This window comes from Danio aesculapii, chromosome 19, assembly GCF_903798145.1.
Source record: "Danio aesculapii chromosome 19, fDanAes4.1, whole genome shotgun sequence".
Lineage (NCBI taxonomy): Eukaryota > Metazoa > Chordata > Actinopteri > Cypriniformes > Danionidae > Danio > Danio aesculapii.
In genome coordinates this window covers 9,142,171-9,155,667 of record NC_079453.1, presented here as the reverse complement: position 1 = coordinate 9,155,667, position 13,497 = coordinate 9,142,171, and the positions used below count along the sequence as shown (strand labels likewise).

The following is a 13,497-nucleotide window of genomic DNA, read 5'->3' as shown; positions in this document are numbered from 1 at the left end:
GTCCTGTCTTCAATCATGGGCTTGCTCAACATGTGATGCTTCATATTTGCTTATTTTTGAGTTGTGCATGAGCATAAATAAAGGTTTTATTTAAACCTGTACTATTTATAGTAGTACATAGGGGTGTATATATACCCAATGGCTCTTTAAAAAAAATGCATTTGCCAAAAATATCAGAAATGGCTCTTTGCTGGAAAAAAGGTTTTTGACCCCTGGTGTAATATAATAATTTTGTAGTGCGACGCAGTGGCGCAGTAGGTAGTGCAGACGCCTCACAGCAAGAAGGCCACTGGTTCGAGCCTCATCTGGGTCAGTTGGCGTTTCTGTGTGGAGTTTGCATGTTCTCCCTGCGTTCGCGTGTTCCTCCAGGTGCTCCGGTTTCCCCCACAGTCCAAAGACATGCGGGACAGGTGAATTGGGAAGGCTAATTTGTCCATAGTGAATGAGAGTAAATTGATGTTTCCTAGATATGGGTTGCAGCTGGAAGGGCATCCGCTGCGTAAAACATATGCTGGATAAGTTGGCAGTTCATTCCGCTGTGGCGACCCCGGATTAATAAAGGGGCTAAGCCCAAAATGAATGAATGAATGAATAATTTTTAGCATAATTTAAGCATAAAACATTTATTTCACACAAAAATAACAATTGAGTAGGATTAAATGCCAAGAAATGTATTATATTTATTTTAGGTTTTTATAAATCCTCATATAATCAAATCAGAATAGTGCTTTTGAAACATCCTAACATCCCTTGCCAACTATTTGACATTTATGACCTGAACCTCATTATTCATCAAATCCAAATCTGCCCATTATTAGAAAAGCAAAATATGTATTCAGAGCAAATTTATTCCAGGAGCTTTTTCTCTTTTTTTTTGACTAGCAGCTATGTAGATGTTCAGTTGAGCTGAAACACACACTCTGTGCCCGGGTATTGAGGCAGATTGAGCTGATACTTCTGTTCAAGCGCCGGAGGAACGAAGCGTCCGCCCAGAAAATGAAAGCGTCCTTTAAAGAGAGCCGCTGATTTCTTCGGCGCTGTGAGGGAGATCAGCATATCAGGCTGAATGCCGTCAGGACATCCCTTCTCCACATCCCAACCTGAAGAGTCAAAACACACATCCCAAGTGAAGACTTTTAGCATAAACTACTGCACATCACCAGAAATTTCAGACAGTAAACAGGCCTGTGTAGATGCTACACGGCCTCGGCTGGGTCAGTTGGCGTTTCTGTGTGCAGTCTGCATGTTCTCCCTGCGTGTGGGTTTCCCCCACAGTCCAAAGACATGTGGTCCAGGTGAATTGGGTAGGCTAAATTGTCTGTAGTGTATGGGTGTGACTGAGTGTGTGTGGATGTTTCCCAGAGATGTGTTGCAGCTGGAAGGGCATCCGCTGCGTAAAACATATGCTGGATAAGTTGGCGGTTCATTCCGCTGTGGCGACCCCTGATTAATAAAGGGACTAAGCCGACAAGAAAATGATTGAATGAATGATTTGCCTTCAGTGTCCTAAGTCAGTGGACATTTCTTGTTCATTATTTACAGTATGATGTGTCTGAATGCTGACCTGAAGGAATGTCCACACTAGCAATGGGCACAGTGATTTTCTTCAGCTGGGAGAGAATTTCACCAAACGGCTCTCTGACGGCACCCTTAAAACTGAAGCCAAAGATGGCGTCCACAACCAGGCTATACGCTTCATCGATCACGTCAGCCTGAAGACAGCAGGGTCAAATACACATTAAGTACACTTACAGCGGAAAACGTAAGTATTGAACACAACAGCATTTTCCATTAGAATTTTTCACCGGATGTTTGTATCAACCAAAGAAATTCATACATTAAAAAACCCCCCAAAATAATTAGTTTACAAATAAAGTTATGTGTGATAAAATGAAATGACAGGAAAACGTATTGATCACATTTCAAGTGCTGAAACGTTTATTAATAGCCCAGGTTGAGGGCCGTCAGCACTTTAGTTTTTGGTTTATTAATGGAAAGGCCTCCCGTGTGGTGATGAATGTGTTTTTGTGTGCTGTTGTACCTCCGGCATCTCCGTCAGGAAGGGAATCTCCATCTTCTGACACTGGATGGACAGGTTCTGGAACAGTTGTTTGTTGGGCCGCTTCGGGTACAATACAGATGGCTCATAACCCTGACACGTTCACACGAAACATCAATAATGTCAATACAGCTCCAGGAAATATTCAGGCTAATGAAGGAAAGATTTTAATTAGATGCCACAGGTTTATTTTTAGCGATATCCTGAACTAGGGGATGACAGATTCTACAAGTTTACATCATCAATTGTAGTTTAAATGAACAATCAATGAATCAATGGAAAAATGCCAACGTTTACTTATGATGATGTGTCACCTGTGACGTGTTACAGGCATTTCTTTATTTATACATAAATTATTTGTATTAACTGATGTATAAATTATTATATTACATGTGCATAGGCAAAACAAAAAATGTAAATATAATAAAAAACTTAAAAAACTAATGCTAACTATTTGCATTAATATTTATATCAAAATTTGGAAATATAAAAACAAACTGGTTGAAACTAAGTAAAATCAAGGTAAAAAATGATGAATTTTTTTTTTAAACGTCAACATTAACCTCCTAGGGCTTAGTGGCCAGCACATTTTAGCTCTTATGTCTTATGTTTCATATTTTGTTACAGACATACAGTGTCATTCTGCAACTGTTTTGCAGCATATGAAATGTCTTAAACACTGTTGTAACTGTCCAAAATGGGCAGAAAAAAATATGTTTTTACTGATAGTCAGACATGTTCAAGAAATGTGTGTATGTGTTATTAATGCATTAAAAAACAGTCAGGAAAAAACTGCTGTGTTCAAGGCAGAAATAAAGAGTTTTTCATTCTATTATACAAAGGTGACTTTATTGTGTCTTATGGAAATTCGAACCACGAGTCCACATATATGGACATTATTTTTCTCTAAAAGTACATCATATCAAAAGCTGATACTTAGGTTTTATTCTAATTAGGTTCCGATAAGCCCAAATAGCAAAGAGAAATAAAAAATGCATGTAAAAAAACAGCTTGGGCCTTAAAAGGTTAAATAAATTGACTAAAATATAAAATTAGTAAAAAAACAACAACTACATTATTACTTAATAACAATAAACAAAATAAAAGCTACATATGTATATTTACAGAAAAAAACTAAACTTAGAATAAAAAAACACAATCAAATTGGACTCACATGAACTAAGAATAAAATGAATATGATATTTATAAACATAACAACTATAGCAGTATTTAACTAATATATATATATATATATATATATATATATATATATATATATATATATATATATATATATATATATATATATATATATATATATGACATTATTATTATTATTATTAACAAAATAATATAAAATAATATATAATAAAATATAATAGATAAAACAAAATGAATATAAAATTTCTCTCTATATAGAAAAAATAAATATATATAAAATATTTAAATACATAAAAATCTAATAATAATGACAGAAAACAAAAATAATTACTATATATAATTACTTTGCATAACTACAATTAAAACGAATTATTTATATCTATCTAATAATAATTTTAGCTCGACTAAATATAAATTGATTATATTGCACACACGCAAGCATACGCCCACACGCGTGCACGCACACACACAAATGCATACGCACATCATAATAGTAATAATGACTGCAAATAATTGCCTGTCAATGATGTCACTAATTTATATCAAACGAAGGATTATCAACACTCAATCATGGAGGTGAACTCACAAACAGTTTGAGGTGTCTGGCACACACCAGGCCGTCTCCTCCGTTGTTTCCCGGCCCACAGATGACCAGGACTCTGGCCGGACTCTTGAGCAATGATGTTACAGGGTAACCCTATGAAGTGAAAGGCTGATTAGAGTGTGTGTGAGCATTGTGTGTGTGTGTATGTGATGGAGGAGCGTCAGAAGTACCTTTGCTACTGCAGTGGCGCAGCTCAGACCCGCCAGCTCCATCAGCTGATCCACACTGAAGCTGAATACGCTGAACAGCTCCTCATCAATCTGCTGAGCCTCCTCCTGACTACAACACAACACAACACAACACAACACAACACAACACACACAACTAGCCTGATATATTTGTGCTAGAAAAAAAGCATTCATATATTGGCAAACAATGCAACACATTAAAGCTTCAATGAAGGGGTATTATTAGTTAACTAACTACAATTTAAATCTTAATTTAAATAAAATTAATGAACAAATAAATCTACTTTGTTTTTATATATTTATGTATATTTTCTGAAGAATATAAACTCAGTTTTATTGAGTTTAATTTGATGTGCTAAAACAATTAAGACTAAATAAAAAGCACATCAAATTAAACTCAATGAAAAACACCAATATTTCCATGACAAACTTCTATTTTTTGTTGCTTTTTATAAGAAAAATTATGAATTTTTATGTTTTTTAGTTATATATTAACTTGAACATGGATTAATAATGACTAATAAGCATCAGTACTCATCATGTATCGCCATTTTCTCCTGCAGTGTGTTTTTCTGCACTCACCCCAGGTATTTGACCCCAGTATTGGCCATAGTGCAGGTGTGTCTGTGCGTGAGGTGTTTACTGTAGATGTTAGCGGCAGCAGATGAACATGCTCGTGTGTGTGTCAGGACGAAGCCTCCTCGTGATGTCACAAGAAGACCAATGCCAAACAGAGCTCGAACCCCCAACATTCACCTGGCTGAAGTGCCTGCCACACAAAACGTGAGTTAATTTCTATTAATTTCAACTACTAATTTTGCTGCATTTCTTGGACAATTACAGTAAAAAGGAGCTGAGTAATATTCTACACGTGACAACTTAGTAGTTTATTAATTTTTTTAAATACAAAATACTATTTAAATTTTTTTTTTATCATATCCTTCACCTGTTTCACTTTGTTACAGAACCATAAAACAATAATGTTTAATATATAACCTACATATATATTTTAATATAATTATAAGCAAATGTTATTAATACTATTATACTTTATAATAATAATAAAAAACCTGTTTGCTCTAAATTTACTTAAATGTAAATAACACCGCAAATTAAATATTATAGTAGTAATAAAGTAGTATTAAAATAGATTTAAAGTTAGTTTATTTATTTTGTAAATACAAATACTATCTGGTCTTCATCTGTTTCACTTTGTTTATAGAACTATAAAACAATACTATTTTATATATGGCCTACATATACATTAATAAACATATATATGCATCTAATATAAACAATCATACTGTATATTCATAATGTGTACTAATTAGTGCTAGGCAAAGATTAAATCACAATTAATCGCATCCAAGATAAAAGTTTGTTTTGACATTATATATGTGTGTATTATATTTACATATATTTATTGATTCATTGAACAATACAAGATATTTAAATATATATCTTTTTTATTTTATATATATATATATATATATATATATATATATATATATATATATATATATATATATATATATATATATATATATATATACACAGCACACACGCTTAAAATACGCAAAACAAACTTTTATTTTGAATATGATTAACGTTAATCGCAATAATTTTTGCCAAGCACTAATATTAATATAAACATACAGCTATAATATGCATAAACTCTTCATTATAATCCCCCTTCCAGATTAATTATAGTAAAACTGACATTAGAAAATCCTAAATAATATTTTTGAACAGTTTTAAAGTTGTCGTTGAGTTAAAGAACTGTTGTCACGTAGAATCAACTTAAATACAGAAGCATTCAGTGACTTACCTGTTTGAAAGTGTCTGTATTAAAATCAGACGCTCAGTAACATTGATCCAACAAAATGCTCAAGAGAACGCATATAACAGACAACGCTGATTTTTACAGGATCCAAACATGCTCATGTGTATTTGATAAGACACTTTGCAGCCCTCTGCAGCTGAAACACGATATTCAAACAATATCCGGGTTAGTGAACGTCAACGACTTTTCATAATAACAGTCTGACCTGTTCGATTTTAAAATAATAATAATTAGCAAATAATATTAATGTTATTACACTATATAAAAAATAAAAACCTGTTTGCTATAAGTTAGATTAAATGTAAATAAATCCGTGCAAAAATAAATTATAATTGCTATGATCTTTATAAATAATACTAAAATGACTATGATGATCCTACAAATAATAATAATAATAATAATAATAATAATAATAATAATAATAATAATAATAATAATAATAACAGGGAGGTAATAATTAAAAAACTAGTTGCTCTAAATTAGATTAAATGTAAATGAATCCGTACAAAATTAATAACAATTTTCAATAATCATTATAAATAATACTTAAATGATGATGATGATGATGATGATGATGATGATGATGATGATGATGATGATAAGATGAAATGATAAAAAAAATTACAGTGAAAATAAAACAGATTTACTATTATGATGAAAAATAACTACAACAACAGTAACAAAACTTAAGTCGAAATCATAATGGATGAAGAGCAAACAAACCAAATTAAAATAATAAATTAAAATATTATTATCGTGAACGCTAAGAAGAAAAATAAGAAGAATTCTTAATTGGTTTAAGTCAAAGAAAATTACAAGTATATCAATCAATTACTACAAATAACAACAACAACAACAATAATAGTTAGTATTATTATAACAATAATAATAACAATTATTATTATCATCATTATTATTATTATTATTATTATTATTATTATTAACATAATGATTATAATCATCATTATCATTATTGCTCTCTGTTTTGGTCTAAATCAAAATAGATAAAATTAAATTTATCATTGCATAATTGTACTTTTTCCCTTTTTGCAAGACACAAATAGAAACTGGTCTTTATTTGTACTTCACAAGGATGTGTAGATGCACATATGTTTGAAAACAGGGGTCATTAAAATGTTCCCTTGCTGCTTCTGTGTTTGTATCCTTGAATATAATATACATGTAATGTTTATGTTCTGTCAACATTGTAATAGAATATATCCATATATTTACGGTTCACGTCCTTGTGTTCAAGTCATCCTTGTCTTCATCTCGGTTGGATCCTCCTCACCCCTGTCAGTTTATGTGGTACGTTCCGGTTATTTAATAGCGCGCTCAGGACGCTAATGCTGGCACAGTGTGAATGGTCGTCAGAGGCGGGTGTGTTATCATCATAAACACTGCATGCTGTCACACAACATTCATCCACTGGATATGCTGACGCATTACCTGGCTTAAGGTAAGCACGAATTAATTTCCAGCGATAATTTTAGGGTAAAAATGAACAGCTGAGTCTGAGCGTAAATAAAACTGAGAGTAAAAACGCACCGAATTCAAATAAAGGGAGGTTTAACTCAAACTTGACTATTTAAAAGAGTAGCAAAGAGTACAGAAAAACAGTCCAGGAAACAAAATACTTTTGATAATTGGAGTTTTATATCACAGGAGGGATATTTAGGGGTTTCCTGTAATGTTTATTAGCTATATTGTAGTTTGATTTCATTTCATTTCATTTCATTCAGTTCATTTCATTTTTATCGTATATTAGTTATTATATATTGTAATGTTAAAAATAACTATAACCAAAGAAGAAATTTTTGGTATCAAATAAAATATTTGTATCTATCTATCTATCTATCTATCTATCTATCTATCTATCTATCTATCTAACCAACAAAATGTACCTTTAGAAAAAAATCATTTGTTTTCCTGATAAAGATCACTGTATTAATAAAAAAAATGCAATTGTTTATAAGAAAACGTTTACACTTATTGGTGACTATGCAATCTGTTCCTCCTCTGCATCATAAATTAATCTGATAATATGATTTAAACACAACATGACCTTGAATCTTACACCTTGTGAATAAAAAAGGCATCACAGTAGCTCTACAACATACTTTGAAGTACCTTCGAGCTGTGAATGCGCAATGCAAAGTGTCTCATGATGATTTAATTTCATCAAGCAGCAGTTTTTGATGCAAACTCAGTGTAACTGAAACTCAGAGATGCTGTATCACTGTTGGTATGTCCTCATCGATTGATCCCGCAGCAGCAGAGCTTTCACATCCAGGCGGACACTCGTGGAAGGCTGCCATGGAAAAACCCGGTGAAATATAATGTGTGCTGATAGCTGCTGTCTATAAATTACCGATAGGCAGAGATGACGGCCTGCTTGCCTGGCTTGGACACGTTGCTTTAAAGATCCAGCCGTTGTAATGTCTGAAGAGCAGTCTGCACTGGGCTCTCGCAAACTGAAGAGGGACAGTAATATCAATCTATTGATGAGCGCTGTGTGCATGTTTCATTGTAAATTAGCTTTGTTACATAAAGATGCTTATTGTGCTCTCATGGTCATGGCCGCTTCAATAATGCCATCGTGCTTTCCAGCAAGAGCTTTTAGTGAATCATGTTTGTCTCTTAGGATGCCTTAGTACATTTGGATATAAACCAGACACTTCAAACTTACAATCACTATGATTATGCTGTCATGCAAAAGCCAGAGGAGGAAAACCTCATGCAGTTTGTGAATATAATTGATGCCTTGGTAAAATGTATTCAGGATTGAATTTGTGTGAATGTTGGTCGCTGTCCGGTGCTGAAATCAGTCTCCACTTTAGAATGGGGATTTCTGGCAGAATTACCAATGTTGTTATATTTTCTAATATTACACATCTAGTAGGGCTGCGCAATATTGGAAAAAACTGACATTGTGATCTTTTGTTTGTCCGCGAACTGTGTTGGAAAGAATTCATAATTTAAAATTGATTGCCATTGTTTTATAGGGGAGTATCTGCATAAAATAAATAAAATAAAATTAGAAGCGTTGATCAATACAACTGAACACAGATTCAGTCATTAATTTTCCTTCAGCTTAGTCCCTTTATTCATCTGTCGTCACTACTGCGGAATGAACTGCCAACTTATCCAGCATATGTTTTACACAGCGGATGCCCTTCCAACTGCAACCCAGTACTGGGAAACATCCATACACTTTCATTCACACTCATACACTACGGCCAATGTAGTTTATTCAATTCACCTATAGCGCAAAATCCTTGGACTGTGGGGGAAACCGGAGCACCCAGAGGAAACCCGCGCGAACACGGGGAGAACATGCAAACTCCACATAGAAATCCCAACTGACCCAGCTGGAACTCGAACCAGCCACCGTGTTGCCCTAACAAAGATATCAATGAAATAAACTATATTATATTTTAATTGTATGAAAAATTAAATACAATTAATCTCATCAATCTTCAAACTTTTCAACTTAAAAACATGAAAATTGAAATCTTTCACTCTATTAGGGTTAAAATTTGTGACGACCAGACAAAATACCATGTTCTGTTGTGGCTGATTATTATAATCCCAACTCCACATTGCAGATCCTGCGATTATGTGAATATTGAAGACTCGCACTGTGATATCGATCCTGAAATGATATATTGTGCAACTCTAGCATCTAGTAAAAAAAGTTTATATAACTCTACAAATAGTCTACAGATAATTTACAAATACAAGTCTACAAATACTGCTACATATAGTTGTGTAATTAAATATATGTAAAAATATGTAGTTGTTTTTTGCTCGTTTTACAACATACTCTTACAGTAAAATTTCTTATTGACAAAATTTTTTTAATGTCATGTTTATTTACAAAATTTAGTTCCATAAGTGGTTTAGGTAAGGTGTATATATACTCAGTTTACTGTTTAACCCAAACTAAAATAAATAAGTAAATAAATAATCTGTAAGAGGGTATTAAAGTATTTGCAGCATAATTTCATTGCTTTTTCATTCTTTTCTATTTTTACGATACAAATTATACATGCATTTAAATACCTATGTAAATATTTTTGTTTTGTTTTCATGTATGATTGTGTGTGTGTGTGTGTGTGTGTGTGTGTGTGTGTATGTATGTGTTTATATATATATATATATATATATATATATATATATATATATATATATATATATATATATATATATATATATATATACACATACACACCCACAATCATACATGAAAACAAAACAAAAATATTTACATAGGCATTTAAATGTATGTATAATTTGTAATATATATATATATATATATATATATATATATATATATATATATATATATATATATATATATATATATATATATATATATATATATATATATATATATATATATATATATATATATATATATATATATATAATACACACATATATACAGTGCTCAGCATAATAGAGTACACCCCATCTTGAAAATGAATATTTTTATCCATTTCTCGTTGAATATAGGCAATGTATTTTGGTGCATTTAAGCAAAACAGATTGAGTAAACAGTTATGTTTATTAAAATAATATTTTAATCCCCAAACATATTTAGAAAATTAAAATCAAGCCAAATATATAAAAAAATAGAAATAAAAATACAACTAACAAAATTTTTTAATTATTTTTGCTTCTCTTGATTTTTCCTCTTTTTTAATTTGTATTTAATATTTTTCTATAACATATAAATTTGTCTGTACTAGTTTTTGAACCGTTATTGTATGTTATTTTATTAGATAAGCTTCAGATTTAGCTTCGGTACTGATAATCTAATGTATATGCACAAATATAATATTGTTTAGCTTCCTGTTAAAAATATGAATTTAAAAGAGAGATTTATGAGGGCTGTACTTATATATATGCTAAGCACTGTATTATGTAAAAACACTTTTGTTTTAGATGTGATTAATGGCGTGGTTAAGTATGTTAGTCACACCCATTACCTCAGACAGACGTAATCTGAGAATTTAACTGAAAACAAACAGGACGTGCATTTTCAGATTTCAATTAACTATGACATGCACGGATAAATTGTTCAAGCACAAAACTAGCAATGTGAGCTTACAAAATCAAAAGGTTAGTTTTGATTTCATGTGTACCTTATTTTATGGTTGATATTTAAATAGTAACAAAATAATATGCTCAATTTCACTGTAGACACCATAAAATACATTTGGTTTTACCTCAATATAGTTTCACTGCACCTAGAAAACTCGAGTTAAAGTGGCACAGTTTACGCCACTCTTCTCTGTATTTTGGTGCAGTAAAAGTCTTGAAGTTTGCTTGTAGATGATCAATAAACTCTCTGCTGTGACTTTAGTTTGAATGTGCTTCTATAATAAGCACTGAAGCGGTGCCATTCTCGCAGGAGAAACCCAGCATGCTGTCTTTTAAATAATTGAGTGGCCAAAGAGACAGATTTGTTTTTAATCCACCTGTCTCTGGATATAGGAAGGAAAAGATTGATTCTAACCAATGCCACTTTCGGTTTTCCTGAATATTTGATTTGTCTAGTTGAGGATATTGGCATTCATAGAGTAATTGGCTTCATCCGGCATCTGTAAGTAACGAGTGTTGGTAATTTTCTCCGAGGGGTCCACGTCCTTCCAATTAGCAATCTGCTCTTTGGTCTTTCCCTGCTGGTGTGGGATATATATGGACCAGATGCTTATTAATGAGTCTCATTAGTGACTTTTAATCTAATGCAAAGGTGTGCACTTAGTGTTTATACTTTGCAACATGCACATGAAGGTATAGTTGAAGTCAGAATTATTAGCCCCCCTATATTATTAACCCCCCTGTTTATTTTTTCTCCAATTTCTGTTTAATGGAGAGACAATTTTTTAACACATTTCTAAACATGATAGTTTTAATAACTCATCTCTAATAACTGATTTATTTTATCTTTGTCATGATGACAGTAAATAATATTTGACTAGATATTTTTCAAGACACTTCTACACAGCTTAAAGTGACATTTAAATACTTACCTAGGTTAATTAGGTTAACTAGGCATGTTAGCATAATTAGGCAAGTTATTGTATAATGATGGTTTGTTCTGTAGACTATTGAAAAAATATATAACTTAAAGGGGCTAATAATTTTGACCTTAAAATGTTTTTAAAACAATTAAAAACTGCTTCTATTCTTTAATAATTTTTTTCGGGGTTTTCACCTTTAATGTATAGGACAGTAGAGATTATTAACAGGAAAGCATAGAGAGGGGAAGGATCGGCATAGGACCGCGAGGCGGAATCGAACTCGGGTCACTATGAGCACCGGAGTGCATGTGTCGACGCACTAACCACTACACCACTGGTGCTGACAAGTGCTTCTGTTCTAGCCAAAATAAAACAAATAAGACTTTCTCCAGAAGAAAAAATATTATCAGACATACTGCGGAAATTTCCTTGGTCTGTTAAACATAATTTGGAAAATATTTAAAAAAGCAAAAACATTCAAAGGGGTTAATAATTCTGACTTCAACTGTATGTTAAATTTTTAAAAAATGGTTGACCTAGTTTGTGGTCAGAATTATAATAGACTCCATGCATGCGTAGGAAAATGACATGACGTTCGGGAAAAAACGATATATATTGTGCAGGTCTACAAACATGCATAGGAAAATCAAACTTCAAACACTCACACGTAAGTCATCTCATATCCTGATAGTGATATATATCACAATATAGTACCTGTAAAGTTATAGTTCTGTAAATTAAATCAGTTAATAATGATATAAATGACCACATATAGGAGAATTTCTTTTTTTTTTTACATTTTAAAGCATTTTTTTTTTGCAATTTATGAATATAATTTGAAAACATGACCCTCTTTGGAAAGATTTCCTAATTTGGTCACACTTTACATTAAGGTTCATTAGTTAATGTTATTCAATGCATTTACTAACATGAACAAACAATGAACAATACATTTACTACAGTATTTGTTCATGTTAGTTAATGTTAGTTGATGAAAATACAGTTGTTCATTAACTGATTTCATTGTTAGTTCATGTTAACTCACGGTGCATTAACTAATGTTAGCAAGCATGGACTTGGATGTTAATAATGCATTAGTAAATGTTCAATTATGATAAATAAATGCTGCACAAGTGTTGTTCATGATTAGTTCATGTTAGTAAATGCATCGTGAGTTAACATGAACTAACAATGAAATCAGTTAATGAACCACTGTATTTTCATTAACTAACATTAACTAACATGAACAAATACTGTAGTAAATGTATTGTTCATTGTTTGTTCATGAACAACCGCACAATTGTAAAGTGTTACCCCTAATTTTATATTGATTGGAATGATTTGTAGGTGAGGACATCTGCATGAAATATACAAAATTGTACAAAATCAATTAAATTAAAGCACATATGAAAACAACAGAACATGAATTAAAAAAATAAACAAACACGGCTTTAGGGTTTTTGGTGGAGTCTAACATGATTGAGGTACTGAAATTTAATAATCAAATGTAAAATAACACTGCATATTCTTTTTATTGCATTTAAATAATATTTAAACCCAATCAATCTTCCAGAAAGCGGCAACCTTTTATAATTTCTTGTGCCCAAATT

General features: G+C 31.9%; 2 protein-coding genes across 3 annotated transcripts in view; one reads left to right on the top strand and one right to left on the bottom strand.

Moving 5' to 3' along the window:
• Positions 1–660: 660 nt before the first annotated feature.
• naxe (NAD(P)HX epimerase) lies at positions 661–6,005 on the bottom strand. Its single transcript, XM_056480507.1, has 7 exons — positions 5,841–6,005; positions 4,595–4,781; positions 3,995–4,103; positions 3,807–3,917; positions 2,042–2,152; positions 1,565–1,712; positions 661–1,100 (listed from the first exon to the last, which is right to left on the bottom strand). The coding sequence occupies exons 2-7, from the start codon at positions 4,762–4,764 to the stop codon at positions 898–900; spliced, it is 852 nt and encodes a 283-aa protein (XP_056336482.1). The 5' UTR covers positions 4,765–4,781; positions 5,841–6,005; the 3' UTR covers positions 661–897.
• A 1,221-nt stretch (positions 6,006–7,226) lies between these two features.
• The window catches only part of oxr1b (oxidation resistance 1b), a 110,879-nt gene continuing 104,608 nt past the window's right edge, over positions 7,227–13,497 (top strand). For both annotated transcript variants that reach the window (XM_056479534.1, XM_056479533.1), the window contains exon 1: positions 7,227–7,314. The gene's annotated coding sequence lies outside the window, so the exon portion shown is untranslated. The remainder of the gene's footprint in view (positions 7,315–13,497) is intronic.